Consider the following 17,700-nt stretch of genomic DNA (forward strand, 5'->3'; position numbering starts at 1 on the left):
ACTTCCTGTTCCAGTTTTAGCTACTTCCTGTTTGCTTCACTCGCTTCCTGTTTCTTTCACTTGCTTCCTGTTCCAGCTTCAGCTGCTTCCTGTTCCAGTTTTAGCTACTTCCTGTTTGCTTCACTCACTTCCTGTTCCAGCTTCAGTTGCTTCCTGTTCATTTTAGCTACTTCCTGTTTCTTTTACTTGCTTCCTGTTCCAGCTTCAGCTGCTTCCTGTTCCAGTTTTAGCTACCTCCTGTTTGTTTCACTTGCTTCCCGTTCCAGCTTCAGTTACTTTCTCTTCCTGTTTTAGCTACTTCCTGTTTGCTTCACTCACTTCCTGTTCCAGCTTCAGTTGCTTCCTGTTCCAGTTTTAGCTATCTCCTGTTTGTTTCACTTGCTTCCTGTTCCAGCTTCAGTTGCTTCCTCTTCCTGTTTTAGCTACTTCCTGTTTCTTTCACTCACTTTCTGTTCCAGCTTCAATTACTTCCTCTTCCTGTTTTAGCTACTTCCTGTTTCTTTCACTCACTTCCTGTTCTAGCTTCAGTTGCTTCTTGTTCCACCGACACGATAATACTTCTCTTTTTTTCTTCCTTCCCGCGTTGAGCAACACATGTTTTATTTTCCCCCTTACAGATCCCTTCCTCCCTTAAGCTGTACCTCATTTCGGCCATCGACTCAGCAAGCTTCCTGCTCACTGTCCAGGGTTCGGCCGTCGGTACGTCCACAGCAGCTGCGTCTGAAATGATTCTACGTCCCGGCACTGTCTTGTTCATCTCTGCCAACGAGAGCCTCTCTTTGCATTTTAATTCCCCCGACGGGATGCTTCTCTTCCGGGCTTGCTGCATCTTGTAATTAAGGGACACCGAGCATTTTTTCCTCCTTAGAGTAACTCCAGTAGAAGCTGCCCTTGGTCTCCATCTCTCTGGTTGGGTTTCATCCTTCAAGGACTGAGGCTCAGGCCACCCAAGAATACCAACGGTCTTCTCTCCTTAGCTGGCTTTTGGCCAACGCTCCATTGGTCTGTCGCTTCAAAAATGTAGGGTTGGAAATCCTTTGGTTAGCCCTCGCTTCCCCCTAAGGGAAGGCCGTGGGCAATGCTTTTGTTAGTTCTGACTTGCCAAAGAACACGATGTCTCTCAAATAGATGTTTCTCCTGCGTGCTTCCTTGAGTAGGGTGGTGGTCTCTGTATCTTAAGACTAAAATGGGTTTTTTCCCCCAACTTTGGCAACTTCAAGACGGATTTAATTTCATTTATTCGGGTATAATTTTTATTTTTCTCCACCTTAAGATAAAACATCTGTAAATAACAAAACACAATGCCAATATCTAACCATGTACGAAACTTTAAGGCTTAAAAATAAAGAGGCTGCCTCCCATACATTGCGTCAGAGAGAGAAACCCAGGGGGAATGGCAGGAAACTGGCCGGGCCTTCGTGCCACTTTCAAATTTCCTGGGAAATTTTTCCGGGCTTGGGTTATTAAGTAGAACATGGTTCTTAAGAAGAGGTAAAAAAAATCTTGAACACTCGGTTCTTATCTAGAAAAGTTCTTAGGTAGAGATACCACTGTACAGTGGTACCTCATGATACGAACGCCTCGCCATATGAACCCGAGATACGAACCTGGGGTTCAGAATTTTTTTGCCTCTTCTTACGAACGTTTTCCGTCTTACAAACCCGCCGCTGCCACCGTCGCTTTTTGAAACAGCTGGGGGGGGGCTTCTCAGCGTCCTGAACCCGAACGCCAAACCTGAACTTCCGGGTTTGGCATTTGGGAGGCCGCCGAGAAGCCCCCTGGCTGTTTGAAAAGGTGACAGCCGGACAGCGGGGCTTCTCGGCGGCCACCCGAACCCGAACTTTTGCCGAACTTCCGGGTTCGGCATTGGGAGAACGCTGAGAAGCGCCCGGCTGTTTCAAAAGGTGGCAGCCGGGCGGCAGCGGGTTTTTGCATTTTTTTTCCCCCCTGCACGGATTAATTCATTTTACTCATTCATTTTCCTATGGGAAACAATGTTTTGTCTTAGGAACTTTTCGTCTTACGAACCTCCCCCGGGAACCAATTAGGTTCGTAAGACGAGGTATTACTGTATATGGGTGGTTTCACTGATCTAAAAGTCCAGTTGGCATTCTTACCAAGAGGGGGACATGAGTTTCAGATAAACAAAGAGACAAAGTGTGTAGCATAGAAGGTACTTTATTTGATAGACGCTTTCCTTAGACTGTACAAAAGTAACACACAATGAACCGAGTATACAATAATATTAAATATCCCGTAAGCTTGTCTTCTGTTCAGTTTTTTTAAAAAAACAAACAAAAAACTTTATGTAATGCATTTTAGTGCTTTTAAGGCAGCTTTAAAAATAAAAGTCTACTGGGCAGATTTAATGGGCACCTAAAAATGCCTGTAGAATCATCCATTCCTTCAGCTTCGCAAGCAGGTAGCCGAGCAAGGATGCCTTTGTATAATGCCTGCTTAGCATCTTATCTCTTTTGGATTAGATCAGGAATCTCCAAACTTGGCGACTTTGAAGACTTTTGGACTTCAATTCCCCAGGCACAAGCTGAATTCTGGGAGTTGAAGTCTTCATAAGTCTTACGGTTGCCATGTTTGGAAAACTCTGGACTAGATGATCTTTATGGTCCCGTCTAAGCCTTAAATTCTGAGCATCTATGAAGATGCGCGTCATTAAAGTTCGTTGGACGAACAGTGCATGAGTAACATGGGCTCCGTTGTGAACATTGTAGTTTCTGTCCTGGACAAAAACCATTTGCAGCGATCCAGTCAACAAAGCAGCCCCCTTTCCCCCCCTAATAAATGAAAGGGACAGTATTTTTTGGGGGAAAGGAAAAAACAATAGCGAAACCAGAGATATTGGTTTAGCTCAGTACAACTTTTGCCACCATATTATATATTCGCCACTATCGGCACATCTTTCTACAACCTAACATTTGCCTCCCGCTCCGTGGTTAAGATTTCAAGTCTGAATTTCTACCGGTTGTAATCTGGCACAGATTGGGAAATGCCGATTTTATAGCTCTATCAAACCAATTCTGCAAAGATTTGTACATAGGTTGCATTTTTTAAAAATACACTTGCTGCTGTGTCTCAGCAGGGCAAAAAAAATAACTAAGCCACAAACCAGTGTACCTGCTGGTAACTGATGTTGGATAGTTTGATTAAAAATGGCTGGGGAAAAAAATCAGTTTTGGGATGGGAAAAAATCCAAATAACCAGTAGAAGGCAGCCTAGAGGCAGTAGTAATGCTGTGTTGTGGCTGCCATCTACTGGCCACCCATAGCTTTGCAATCCATGTCAGGAAGCTCAACATAATTTTGAGTGGCATCTCGGTGTTTCATCCTGGATGTCAACCGAAGCCAGATAAGATGTTGAGTTTGAGAGGGGTCTACGTCAACTCCTGCAGGACAAGAGTTACACTAATATACTGAAGAAAGAATTATTAAAGAAAGGATGCAAAAGGAGGGATCGAATGAAATGGGAATGACAGAAATTGAAATTATTTTAAAAATTATTTCAAATAATTAAGTGGAGTTGCTGAGTTGGCCACAGCAAGTTAATCCCCTTCTCTTTTCAGAGAGTCACAAGACATAACCCTCAAGAGCAAGTTGTCTGTATGAGGAAGCAATGAGCTTAATTTTGGGGAGGGAAGGGGGGCTGTGACCAGGAGTGAGATGTTTAGGATGTCAACGCTGGGACACCCTTCTCAAATTGCAAGGATGCAAGTGGAAGAACTGCAGATGTTCCACCATTAAACTTGGGAGATGATGTTGAGTTTGCTCCTCAACCAATGAAGAGAAGATGGACAATTTAATGTTATTGAGCTTCACTACACCCTCATAGAGTACAACATCTCCCATCTAAGGTCCAGAGCACCCCATCCAACACCCAGAACAGGGATAGGCAAAGTTGGCTCTTCTATGACATGTGGACTTCAATTCCCAGAATTCCTAAGCTAGCATGTTTGGCTCAGGAATTCTGGGAGTTGAAGTCCACACAAGTCATAGAAGAGCCAACTTTGCCTATCCCCTGACGCAGAACATCCCACACTTTTTCACTAGAGATGGACATACTGGCTCTCCTATCAACATCTCTGAGATGTCTGTTGAGACATGCTGTTTCAGAACAACTGGTCCAAAGGACAGTCCGTTTCTGTTCTGGGTCAGTCAGTGCTAGGATCTAGGAAGACTAGATCTCAATTCTTCTCCAGAACTGCTTACAAGTTACGCACTTACTACACGGTCTCTGCAAGCTGCCTAAAACTTGTCCTCTCTTACAAGAAGGTCCAAAGCTGAAATGGACCGACGGCATGCAGAGGTCCTCTTTCCATGGGTTAATCTAATGCAGAAGACCCTTGGTGGTCTTCATAGGCTGTTTCTAAGCGTGGGACCTTCGTCCATTTGAAGGACACCAAGTTTAGAGAACATTCAAAGTGATAGATAAGTTGATGACGTAAGAGCTGTATGCGACCTGCAAAGCTGATGAGGCCAGGTATCTAAAAAGGTCCCAACCTTCTCCTTCCCCTCTTATTCTCTTTGCCTCCCCCCAAAAGGAAATGGGTCCAAAGCGACCTCCAAAAATCCCATCTACCAAATAAATCGACGGTTCAAGAATTGTCGGTCATCGCTCCCCCACGTTAAGGCCAGTAGTTGCCCAACTACCCATGGATCTGAGAGGTTCAACCTTCCAAGAGAAGGATAAGCTATTGCTAAGGTCAGGTTGCCTTGAGACTCTTTCAGGAGATCAATTAATGGCTGAAAATTAAGAGTTCAGGCATCTTCCACATCCTTCGCTTTTGCTTCCTAAAGAGAACGGAACGAGCGAGCCAATGGTCATAGTAACTAAAGCCATCGACAGGCCGAAGAAAAGCAAGAAACTTGATGCAGCCTGCTCTCCCAGTCCAAAGAAACCCTGCAGAAACATCTCAAGAACTTCTCACTCCTCAGTAGACGCAACCTGGGCGTAAAATCTCTTCCTTCTGTCTCTATGCAGCATCGAAGGGGTTTTTTTGACCTCCGCAACCCCAATATATAGTGTAAACCTAGTTATCGGAATTGCTATTGTTCACTTTTACACGCACACACACACACACCAAGGTTTTCTGTTCACCTTTTATGGGGAGTAACCTTTGCCTCCTGATGAGTCGTCAGGAGGGCCGAACCTGTCCAGAGAAGCAACCTCGCTTTGCAGAGGGCATCCACCAGGTTCTTGAAGACTTAACCGTCAATAGACGTCTACGTTGCCCCATCCATGGAGCTCTGAACAAGGTGCCACTGCTTTGCCCTTCCAGGGGCCGAATCTCCAGGGTCGCCCCGCTCCCCCCCAGTCCCGCTGATTTGACCTAACGTTCAGGGCTGGGCTCCGCAGGGGTCCAAAACAAAGGGGGGAGTTTGGGGGAGAAAAGTGCTGAATCCTTGACCCGTGTTAGTGTCGCCCTCCGAGGCTTCTCCCTACTGGATGGAGCAGGAGGCCGAGTCGCCGAAGCAACAGGAGCACGGCGAGGACGAGATGGGCTTCGGGGGGATCAGGTCCAGGTCCTCGTCGTCGGGGATCTCGTCCAAGCGGTAGCCGTCCTGAAGCAACTGCCGGCTGAGGTCCTGGTTGACCTGAGGGGGGCAGAAAACATGGGGTAATAACCTCCGCGGCAAACCTAGTTTTCAATTCTGCACAGCTGGCAGAATTCGGCCTAGCGATTAAGGTAGAAACCAGGAGACTGTGAATTCTAGTCCCGCCTTAGGCATGAAAGCTGGCGGGGTGACGTTGGGCCAATCACCAGGAGACGGTGAGTTCTAGTCCCGCCTTACGCATGAAAGCTGGTGGGGTGACGTTGGGCCAATCACCAGGAGACGGTGAGTTCTAGTCCCGCCTTAGGCATGAAAGCTGGCCGGGTGACTTTGGGCCAATCACTTGGAGACGGTGAGTTCTAGTCCCGCCTTAGACATGAAAGCTGGCCGGGTGAAGTTGGGCCAATCACTAGGAGACGGTGAGTTCTAGTCCCGCCTTAGGCATGAAAGCTGGCCGGGTGACTTTGGGCCAATCACTAGGAGACGGTGAGTTCTAGTCCCGCCTTAGGCATGATAGCTGGCCGGGTGACGTTGGGCCAATCACCAGGAGACGGTGAGTTCTAGTCCCACCTTACATATGAAAGCTGGCTGGGTGAATTTGGGCCAATCACCAGGAGACGGTGAGTTCTAGTCCCGCCTTAGATATGAAAGCTGGCTGGGTGACTTTGGGCCAATCACCAGGAGACGGTGAGCTCTAGTCCCGCCTTAGGCATGAAAGCTGGCCGGGTGACTTTGGGCCAATCACTAGGAGACGGTGAGTTCTAGTCCCGCCTTAGATATGAAAGCTGGCTGGGTGACTTTGGGCCAATCACCAGGAGACGGTGAGTTCTAGTCCCACCTTAGATATGAAAGCTGGCTGGGTGACTTTGGGCCAATCACCAGGAGACGGTGAGTTCTAGTCCCGCCTTAGATATGAAAGCTGGCTGGGTGACTTTGGGCCAATCACCAGGAGACGGTGAGTTCTAGTCCCGCCTTAGATATGAAAGCTGGCCGGGTGACGTTGGGCCAATCACTAGGAGACGGTGAGTTCTAGTCCCGCCTTACGCATGAAAGCTGGCCGGGTGACGTTGGGCCAATCACTAGGAGACGGTGAGTTCTAGTCCCGCCTTAGGCATGAAAGCTGGCCGGGTGACGTTGGGCCAATCACCAGGAGACGGTGAGTTCTAGTCCCGCCTTAGATATGAAAGCTGGCTGGGTGACTTTGGGCCAATCACCAGGAGACGGTGAGTTCTAGTCCCACCTTAGATATGAAAGCTGGCTGGGTGACTTTGGGCCAATCACCAGGAGACGGTGAGTTCTAGTCCCACCTTAGATATGAAAGCTGGCTGGGTGACTTTGGGCCAATCACCAGGAGACGGTGAGTTCTAGTCCCGCCTTCGATATGAAAGCTGGCTGGGTGACTTTGGGCCAATCACCAGGAGACGGTGAGTTCTAGTCCCACCTTAGATATGAAAGCTGGCTGGGTGACTTTGGGCCAATCACCAGGAGACGGTGAGTTCTAGTCCCGCCTTAGATATGAAAGCCGGCAGGGTGACTTTGGGCCAATCACCAGGAGATGGCAAGTTCTAGTCCCGCCTTAGGCATGAATACCTAGGGGTGGAGCTCCTGCCTCACAATCAGAAGGTTGTGTGTTCAATCCTAAATTAGAGGCAGATGTCGGATCTCCTGTTTGGGGGGGGGGTGGACTAGATGACCGACAAGGTCCCTTCCGACTCTTGTTAATCTGCTAAAAAAAAAATAAAAAAAAAATACCAGACTTGCCTCGGCCGAGGAGTAACCGGAGGAACATCTTGATTCCAGGTCATCACTAAAAAAAGAAATCGAAGGACAAGTTGAAAGGATGCATCAAATCCCCTTTCCAGTTGCCAACTGATCCATTTAAAAAAAGAATCACATTCCATAATTATGGCATGTGCAGAATTAGATATGGTGACGAGACGGTTAAATAATCAAAAGGAAACAGAGTTTTATAAAACTTGGGAGAAAGTATATAATTGGTGGAATGTAAAAAAGGATTATTAACAATATAAAAACAAATTATAGAAAACTTAAATTTATTAGATTGAATAAATGACATATTGAAACGTTATGGATAAGTCTTAGCTTTGTTAACTGATTTCAAATTATTTTAATCACAATGCTATGACGAAAATGCTGAAGTACTCAGATGTTATATTATAGTAGTATGTTAAGAAACATGTTATTAACAATTTTTACCGTTCTGTTTTGATCTGAACCATAACTAGTTTTTCTTTCTTGTATTAGTAAGACTTCTATGCTTAGCGGAGCAATGGTAGCTCCTTTACATGTTAAATGTGGTTTGTCTTGTTTGTCTTATATTTTAAAAAAACCAATAAAAATGTTTTAAAAACAACAACAATCAACCAGCCTCCCACAAGATGGGAAAAAGCTGTCTTGCAACTGATCTGCCTTTTTCAATAAAGATTTGGGAGAGGCTGCTGAAAGCAAAAGTACACTGGTATCTCTACTTATGAACTTAATTCGTTCCGTGACCAGGTTCTTAAGTAGAAAAGTTTGAAAGAAGAAGCAATTTTTCCCATAGGAATCAATGTAAAAGCAAATAATGCCTGTGATTGGGGAAACCACAGGGAGGGTGGAGGCCCTGTTTCCTCCCAGGAGATTCCTAGAGAGGCCCCACGGAGGCTTCTGCCCGCCTTTTCCGGCCCTGTTTCCTCCCAGGAGATTCCTAGAGAGGCCCCACAGAGGCTTCTCCCCGCCTTTTCCGGCCCTGTTTCCTCCCAGGAGATTCCTAGAGGCCCCCGGGAGGCTTCTCCCCGCCTTTTCCGGCCCTGTTTCCTCCCAGGAGATTCCTAGAGAGGTCCCCTGGAGGCTTCTCCCTGCCTTTTCCGGCCCTGTTTCCTCCCAGGAGATTCCTAGAGAGGCCCCACAGAGGCTTCTCCCCGCCTTTTCCGGCCCTGTTTCCTCCCAGGAGATTCCTAGAGAGGCCGCACAGAAGCTTCTCCCCGCCTTTTCCGGCCCCATTTCCTCCCAGGAGATTCCTAGAACCCCCATGGAGGCTTCTCCCTGCCTTTTCCGGCCCTGTTTCCTCCCATGAGATTCATAGAGAGGCCCCACAGAGACTTCTCCCCGCCTTTTCCGGCCCTGTTTCCTCCCAGGAGATTCCTAGAGGCCCCCTGGAGGCTTCTCCCTGCTTTTTCCGGCCCTGTTTCCTCCCAGGAGATTCCTAGAGAGGTCCCCTGGAGGCTTCTCCCTGCCTTTTCCGGCCCTGTTTCCTCCCAGGAGATTCCTAGAGAGGCCCTACAGAGGCTTCTCCCCGCCTTTTCCGGCCCTGTTTCCTCCCAGGAGATTCCTAGAGAGGCCCCACAGAGGCTTCTCCCCGCCTTTTCCGGCCCTGTTTCCTCCCAGGAGATTCCTAGAGAGGCCCCACGGAGGCTTCTCCCTGCCTTTCCCAGTTACAGTTTCGGAGGCTCGGGTTTGTTAAGTGGAAAATGGTTCTTGAGAAGAGGCAAAAAAATCTTGAACACACGGTTCTTATCTAGAAAAGTTCGTAAGTAGAGGCCTTCTTAGGTAGAAGTACCACTGTATTTCTTTTTGGAGCTGAGAGCTAACAAACTCCCCCCCCCCCCTTCTAGCCACAATCAGATCATTATTTCTTCCTCCTGTCATATAAGCTGGCGCGTGGCCGCAAACGACCAGCTGTTGAGAACCACCACTCAATTGAGGGATGGGACTCAACCTTTGTTTTTTTTCAGACCCAAAAAGAGTCAACCAATGCTTACATGCCTCTCACCTGTCGGAATCAAGAGCCACCAAAGTCTCATCTGAGGTCTGGCTGAGCGCAGTGTAGCCCTTGTTGAATTTCACCGTCCTGGTAAAAGAAGAAGAAGAAATTACCATAAAGCCACCATGCACGGTAGGGGTGGAAGGGGAGAGTGTAGGATGTGAACAGAGGGCCAAAGTAGACGTCCACCTACATTAGGTCCCACAGAGTTGGCCTTCTCCGGATCCCGTCGACTAAACAATGTCGTTTGGCGGGACCCAGGAAAAGAGCCTTCTCTGTGGCGGCCCCGACCCTCTGGAACCAGCTCCCCCCGGAGATCAGAACTGCCCCCACCCTCCTTGCCTTTCGTAAAGTTCTTAAGACCCATCTCTGCCATCAGGCATGGGGGAACTGAGATATCTCCCCCCAGGCCTATACAGTTTATACATGGTATGTTTGTGTGCATGCTTGCTTTTAATAATGGGGTTTTTAGTGTTTTTTACATTATTAGATTTGTTCTTACATTGTCTTTGTTATTGTTGTGAGCCGCCCCGAGTCTACGGAGAGGGGCGGCATACAAATCTAATAATAATAATAATAATAATAATAATAATAATAATAATAATAAATCATCAAGCTGATTCTGTGGACCATTTAGAGAAGGCTGTAAAAGCATTATGAAGCGGTATATAAGTCTAAATGCTATTGCTATTGTCTGGCGGTCCATGTTGAGAACTTTCTGCCCTAGCTTTCTAATGAAACACAAGGAGAACAACCTCCAGCACACTTTCCCCCTTACCCAAATACCTAATCTCCACCCCACCCACCCCAGTTTCTATGGCAGCTGAAGCAAACAGCAAAACAGAGGCTGACAACAATCTCGTTACTAACTTAACAACTGCAGTGATTAAGTGGCAAGCAAGATTGTAAGACAAGGTAAAACTCCCCTTGGAAATGTCTCATTTAACAACAGGAATTTTGGGGCTTGCTTCTAGATGTTGTTGTGGTTAGCTCTGGCCCAGCTCCTGCCCCAAGGACTGTGGATGTGGGGGAGACATCCACATGCTGCAAGCCTGGTGTGTGCCCGGTGGAATCTGCTGATGAAGGCTCCTCTGACCAAGAAGACATGAGTGACAGGAGGAGAGTGTGGCAGACAGCTCAGAAGGAGATCAATTATCTAGCTCCTCCTTGGATTCGGAACAAGAGTTAATGATACAGCCACGCATGTGGAGAGCAATGCATAGGCAACAACAACCGAGAGATTATTATCAAAGAAAATGAGGCCACCTGTGGTTGGGTGGGGCTGTGGTCATTAGTGAGGCTGCTATAAATAGCAGCCTGTGGGTTCGGCCATTGTGGAGGATTATCTGATCGTTGTGTTTCGTGACTGCTTTACTGACTTTGACCTTTTGTGTGCTGATTTTTCCCCGCTTTGAAACTAAACCAGGGCAAAGTGTGTTTCACTTTGTGAAAGAAGAAGGACTGTGAATTGCCTCACAGCTGCAAGCTAAGTATCACAGAACTGATAAGGGACTTGTACAAATTACCAGTTTGTTTGGAGACGAGGGCTCTTTGCTATCCCAAAAGAGGGCTTGGTTTAAGTGAATTTTCATTATAAAAAACATTATTTTGAATTTTCAAACGTGTGTGTGTCTGAAATTTGTACCTGTGAATTTTTGGGAGGATTCTACCAGAGAGCCCGACAGAACAGATGTAAGTCGCAGATTACAGTGGTACCTCTGCCTACAAACGCCTCTACTTACCAACTTTTCTAGATAAGAACTGGGCGTTCAAGATTTTTTTGCCTCGTCTCACGAACCATTTTCCACTTACGAACCGAGCCTCCGAAACTGTAACCAGGAAAGGTGGGGAGAAGCCTCTGTGGGGCCTCTCTAGGAATCTCCTGGGAGGAAACAGGGCAGGAAAAGGTGGGGAGAAGCCTCCGTGGGGCCTCTCTAGGAATCTCCTGGGAGGAAACAGGGCCTCCACCTTCCCTGTGGTTTCCCCAATCACATGCATTATTCGCTTTTGCATTGATTCCTATGGGGGGGGGGGAATCGCTTCTTCTTACAAACTTTTCTACTTAAGAACCTGGTCACGGAACGAATTAAGCTCGTAAGTAGAGGCACCACTGTAACTGTATTTCTGGGAGGGAAAAAGGTTAGGTTTAGGTTTATTGGATTTATATGCCGCCCCTCTCCGCAAACTCGGGGCGCCTCACAGCAATAATAAAAAACAGTACAGTACACAATACCAAATCCAATGCCCACCCATCCAGTTCCAATTTAAATTAATAATCTCATAAAAAACGGTATATATAAAAAACAGGCACACAGTCAATCAATCAACAAAACAACATGTTTTAGTTCCCCCATGCCTGACGGCAAAGGTGGGTCTTAAGGAGTTTACGAAAGGCAGGGAGGGTGGGGGCAATCCTAATCTCAGGGGGGAGCTGGTTCCAGAGGGTCGGGGCCCCCACAGAGAAGGCTCTTCCCCTGGGTCCCGCCAGACGACATTGTTTAGTCGACGGGACCCGGAGAAGGCCAACTCTGTGGGACCTAACCGGTCGCTGGGATTCGTGCGGCAGGAGGGGGTCCCGAAGATATTCTGGTCCGGTGCCATGAAGGGCTTTATAGGTCATAACCAACACTTTGAATTGTGACCGGAAACTGATCGGCAGCCAATGCAGACTGCGGAGTGTTGGAGTGATATGGGCATACTTGGAGAAGCCCATAATTGCTCTCGCAGCTGCATTCTGCACGATCTGAAGTTTCCGAACACTTTTCAAAGGTAGCCCCATGTAGAGAGTGTTACAGAGAAGGTTCCCTGCAAACGGACGTCCTTCACTTCTGCATCTAGTCCTCAATAAAAAGTGGCTCATTCCCCCCCTGTTTCAAAAACCGCATTTTGAAAGTTGCTGATTTCCACATACATATCCCTGGCCGATCCTGAAAAACCAGAATTATCATGGACATTCAACATGAACACGGATGCTGACCTCACGCCTCCTGGTTTGGGCTGTTGTCGGAAGGGTCCTGAAAGCACCCCTTTCTTCTGCAGCATTGCCTTCGCCATCTCGCGATGTTTTTCTGCAACACCAAAAAAGCAAAACAGAAGATTAGATTAGATTTATTGGATTTATATGCCGCCCCTCTCCGCAGACTCGGGGCGGCTCACAACAATGGCAAAACAGTACATAGTGACAAATCTAATATTTACCAATCTAATTACAGTTTTAGGTTAAAAAATTCATAAAAGCAACCCCGATATATATAAAAAACAAGCACACAATCAATCATACACCAAGATAAAGTCAGCAACTGGCTGTACTCTTTAGACTTCTGTAAATAACCCAACTTTTATTTATTATTATTATTATTTATTTATTGGATTTATATGCCTCCTTTCTCCGAGGACTCGGGGCGGCTTTCAACATATAAAAAAGAAAACAATACAATATAATAGTCTAAGTCCTATTAATTTTACCGCTCTTTGTAGCATCTCAGGGCTTTTGCCCCAAACCAGCCTTTTGGTTTTGGGTACAATAGGCCCATTGTGGACAACTGGTTCACCTAACAATCACCTGGGTGAGCCACATTATGACCATCATGACCTATAACCATAAAAGTGACCAGGCTCCCTTGCAGTCAAGTTGAGGATGGGCTATAAACAGCACATTTCTGGGAGCAGGTGGAGAAAAGTTGTGTGTTCCTTTTACTTAGAGTAGTAGAAGTTTAAAACAAACTTCCAGAAGACGTGGTGGGTAAATCCACAGGAACTGAATTTAAACATGCCTGGGATAAACATAGATCCATCCTAAGATAAAATACAGGAAATAGCGTAAGGGCAGACTAGATAATAATGATAATAATGATAATAATAATGGTGATTAATAATAATAATAATAATAATAATAATAATAATAATAATAATAATGTGGTGGGTCAATCCACAGGAACTGAATTTAAACATGCCTGGGATAAACATAGATCCATCCTAAGATAAAATACAGTAAATAGCATAAGGGCAGACTAGATAATAATGATAATAATGGTGATGATGATGATTAATAATAATAATAATAATAATAATAATAATCATCATCATCATCATCATCTCTGGAGTCTCTGGAGAGGGGCGGCATATAAATAAATAAATAAATAAATAAATAAATAAATAAATAAATAAATAAATAAATAAATAAATAAATAAATAAATAAATAAATAAAGTGGTCGGTCAATCCACAGGAACTGAATTTAAACATGCCTGGGATAAACATAGATCCATCCTAAGATAAAATACAGGAAATAGTATAAGGGCAGACTAGATGGACCAGGAGGTCTTTTTCTGCCGTCAATCTTCTATGTTTCTACTTACGTAGCTTATCCTGAATAGAAGATGGTTTCTTCATAATGTAGGGGCCTTTTTTCTCTACCGGGGAGCCTCGGCACATCCTACGTTTGTCCATTTGCCCCTGAAAAAAAGGAAATGGGGGAGTGAGAGGTTGAAGAGCCGTTGCACTGGACACTGACCACAAAAATTATCCAATCATATCTTTTTGCAGATAGTATGTAAGCAGCAGCAGCAGCAGCACAGGTTTCTTGGTAATTTTGTCCTTGTTGTGTTTTATTTATTTTAAAATAAAACATATTAAAGTACTAAATCCAATCCCAGCTATTTGGGAGATTGTACATAAGCCAGCAACAAAAATATCAAGTTTCTTGGCAATTTTGCCTTTTGGAAGTTTCATTTTATTTAAAATAAAACACAAAATTAGCAAAAAGCTTGTTATTATTGTTGCTGCTTACGTACAATCTGCCAAATAGCTGGGATTGGGTTTAGTATTTTTGACTGCGGGATCCTTCCCAAGGATCTAGGAGAGTTACAGATATTGCCTTAATATTGCCGGCCACAATAAGACTGTATGACTGTATTAAATAGAGTTTTATATTGTTTTTAACTGCTGTAAGCTGCCCAGAGTCCTTTGGGAATGGGCGGCATACAAATTTAATAAATCAATAAATAACATATATAGGCTGTTTCATGTAAGGCAATGTTTATGCAATTGACAAGTTGAATTTCTCTTCCTTCCTACTGTGTCCAAGTGCCTTCCAGATCTATTGTTAAGGGCACAAAGACTATCCACCTCTAGCAAGACATACATACTGCTCAAAAAAGTAAAGGGAACACTCAAATAACACATCCTAGATCTGAATGAATGAAATATTCTCTCCTACTGGGCCAGGTTGAGAAAAGATCTCTTTCCCTCCTCGCTTTGACATCTTGGCCGTTATGAATGGAGCCTCCCCAGCCAGGGCCAGTCTACCCCCACCACTGTCTCTTCTAATAGAAAGAGGAGAAGAGGAGGCTGAAGGGTTTTTTTGTAGGGGAGGCTCTCCGAGTCTGCAGAGAGGGGCGGCATCCAAATCTAATAAATAATAATAATGAAAGGTGCCAAACTCAGAGAGCCCGCACCGCACTCACCCAGACCACGACCTACTCATTCCCCACTTCCTAGCCCCCCCCAACTCCCAGCCCCCCTCCCACCCTGCCCTGTTCAAAGAAAGACTTTCCAAAGAAAGCTACTCCCCACCAAAACACCAGTCTTGAGGGGTTGGGGGTCTGATGATGGCTGGGAAAGCACATCTTGGTCTGTTGTGAATGGAGCCTCTCCAACAAGGGGCAGTCTACCACCACCACCACTGTCTCTTCCAATAGAAAGAGAAGAGGCTGAAGGGTTTTGTGGGGGGGGGAGAGGCTCAGAGACTCCCCTCCACCCATCCAGCCCCCGCCCCCCAGCCCCCATTCCCTCCTTGCCTTGCCCTGCCCATTTTCCAAAGATTTATTTATTTATTTATTTATTTTTTATTTATTTATTTAGTCCAATACACAATAGTACACAATGGTTATAGAGGATATAGTAGAGAAGAAATACGAGATATAGGAGAGACTATAGGACAGGGGACGGAAGGCACTCTAGAGCGCTTATGTACGCCCCTTACTGACCTCTTAGGAATCTGGAGAGGTCAACCGTGGATAGTCTAAGGGTAAAATGTTGGGGGTTAGGGGATGATACTACGGAGTCCGGTAATGAGTTCCACGCTTCAACAACCCGATTACTAAAGTCATATTTTTTACAGTCAAATTTGGAGCGGTTAATGTTAAGCTTGAATCTGTTGTGTGCTCTTGTGTTGTTGTGGTTGAAGCTGAAGTAGTCGTTGACAGGCAGGGCATTGCAGCATATGATCTTGGCCTTCTCTGGGTCCCGTCGACTAAACAATGTCATTTGGCGGGCCCCAGGGGAAGAGCCTTCTCTCTGGCGGCCCCGGCCCTCTGGAACCAACTCCCCCCGGAGATTAGAACTGCCCCCACCCTCCCTGTCTTTTGTAAACTATTCAAGACTCATTTATACCGCCAGGCATGGGGGAGTTGAGATATTCCTTCCCCCTAGGCCATTACAAGTTACGCATGGTATGTTTGGTTTTATAATAAGGGTTTTTAGTTGTTTTATTATTGGATTGTCACATGCTGTCTTTATCATTGTTGTTAGCCGTCCCGAGTCTACGGAGAGGAGCGGCATACAAATCCAATAAATAATAAAATAATAATAATAATAATAATCTCGTGGGCAATACTTAGATCACGTTTAAGGCGTCGTAGTTCTAAGCTTTCAAGACCCAGGATTGTAAGTCTAGTTTCGTAGGGAGTTAGAAAGCCTCTCCCCACCAAAACACCAGCCTTGAGGGGTCAGGAGGAGGTCTGAGGGCTGGGAAAGCCAGGATTTCTCCCTCTTCGCTTTGACATCTGGGCCTGTTGTGTGAATGGAGCCTCCCCAGCCAGGAGCAGTCTACTCCCCCCCCCCAAAGTCTCTTCTAATATCCAGAATCACCAGGCTGGCCAGGAAGAGGGCCTCCTTCTCTCCCCCCCCTTCCCCAGCCTCACCAGGTCGCCGCTGGGCCCGAGGTGCGGCCCGGCCTCTTTTCCCCGCGGCGGCTCCTCCTCACCTCCGTCTCCCGTCGACATCGCCGCTTCTGCCGGAGAGGGTGTCCCCCCCCCCTCGAAGTCACGCCCACTCCGCCCCCGCCCGTCCGTCATCGCAAACGCTCCGCCAATAGGAAACGCGACGGGAGCCGTCCCGTCTTCAAAAACGCTCTCCCGGATTGGTCGCCTCTTCGCTCTCACAACGCCTATGGGCGAGGTGAGAGACAGCTGGCCAATAGGGAGCGGCCCTTTGTTTTTTGTGTTTTGTTTTGGAGAAGAGCCGAAGGGAAGGGCCGCTCTAGGAAGCTGGCGGACTTGCGCTCCGTCGCGTCTGTCAATTGCCCTCCAATTGCTGAAATTTTGTTAAATGGACAAACAGAAAAAACCCAAATTTATTACTACCATTAATCTTCTCATCGTTCCCAGCACGCATCTCCTCCCACAATGACTGTATGACTAACTTTGTTGCTTGTATCCTTATAATTTATATTTTTTGCTTGTATCCTTACCATTTATGATTTTATTTGATTTATTTATTAGATTTGTATGCCGCCCCTCTCCGTAAACTCGGGGCGGCTATTGATTGCTTATTGGTACCCCAACTATCCTTAAGTGTTGTGATTCTTGGTGAACTTATCTTTTATGAACACTGAGTATGTATACTGTATTCCTATACATCAAGACAAATTCATTGTGTGTCCAATCACACTTGGGCAATAAAATTCAATTAATTCAATTCCAATTTTATCTTATTTGTGTGAAAAAGGGTTTTCCCCAGCTAGTTGCAAATGGACTACAACTCCTGTCACCCTCAGCTATTTTTGTTAATTTTAATGTCAATGTTTTGTTTTCAAGGGTGGTTTTATATCTTCTTGTAAATTATATCTTGTTGCATTGCTCGATGAGATATAAATTTAATTTATATATGCATTCAATAAAAGTTGAGGCAACCCTTTCTATGAAGGGTAGCTGCAATTGCCTCTGGCTTGTAAGGAGAAAGCAGCATGGAGCAACCTATGAGCTACCACTATCTTGCTCATCCTTCCTGGATCACAGGGATACAGCTACAAGCAGTGTTTCCCAATCTTGGCAACTAAAAGATATTTGGATTTCAACTCCCAGAATTCCCCAGCCAGCGAATGTCAGCGGCCGATAAGGTCCCACAGAGTTGGCCTTCTCCGGGTCCTGTTGACCAAACAATGTCGTTTGGCGGGCCCGAGGAAGAGCCTTCTCTGTGGTGGCCCCAGCCCTCTGGAATCAACTCCCCACGGAGATTAGAACGGCCCCCACCCTCCTTGTCTTTCGCAAATTACTCAAGACCCACCTATATTGCCAGGCATGGGGGAACTGAGACACCTCCCCCAGGCTTTTATATTTTATGTTTGGTATGTATGTGTTGCATGGTTTTAATA

The 17,700-nt window shown here is 46.0% G+C and overlaps 2 protein-coding genes across 2 annotated transcripts in view; one reads left to right on the forward strand and one right to left on the reverse strand.

Moving 5' to 3' along the window:
* Positions 1-2,265, forward strand: part of MPI (mannose phosphate isomerase) — a 16,202-nt gene extending 13,937 nt beyond the window's left edge. The window contains exon 8 of the mRNA XM_070762634.1: positions 618-2,265. Within this exon, the coding sequence (XP_070618735.1) occupies positions 618-836 (219 nt within the window). The 3' untranslated portion in view covers positions 837-2,265. The remainder of the gene's footprint in view (positions 1-617) is intronic.
* Positions 2,168-16,391, reverse strand: FAM219B (family with sequence similarity 219 member B). Its single transcript, XM_070762643.1, has 6 exons — positions 16,250-16,391; positions 13,685-13,781; positions 12,305-12,395; positions 9,337-9,414; positions 7,326-7,371; positions 2,168-5,606 (listed from the first exon to the last, which is right to left on the reverse strand). Exons 1-6 carry the CDS (start codon positions 16,328-16,330, stop codon positions 5,451-5,453), a joined length of 549 nt encoding a protein of 182 aa, XP_070618744.1. The 5' UTR covers positions 16,331-16,391; the 3' UTR covers positions 2,168-5,450.
* Positions 16,392-17,700: the final 1,309 nt, after the last annotated feature.

Source organism: Erythrolamprus reginae, chromosome 10 (assembly GCF_031021105.1).
Source record: "Erythrolamprus reginae isolate rEryReg1 chromosome 10, rEryReg1.hap1, whole genome shotgun sequence".
NCBI lineage: Eukaryota > Metazoa > Chordata > Lepidosauria > Squamata > Dipsadidae > Erythrolamprus > Erythrolamprus reginae.

Excerpts from the sequence above, each read along its gene's own strand:
- FAM219B (XM_070762643.1), bottom strand. The coding sequence starts at position 16,330 with ATGTCGACGGGAGACGGAGGTGAGGAGGAGCCGCCGCGGGGAAAAGAG. Across the intron at positions 12,396-13,684 it reads TTCTATTCAGGATAAGCTAC|AAAAACATCGCGAGATGGCG; the intron begins GTAAGTAGAAAC and ends TTGGTGTTGCAG. Across the intron at positions 9,415-12,304 it reads CCCAAACCAGGAGGCGTGAG|GACGGTGAAATTCAACAAGG; the intron begins GTCAGCATCCGT and ends TTCTTTTACCAG.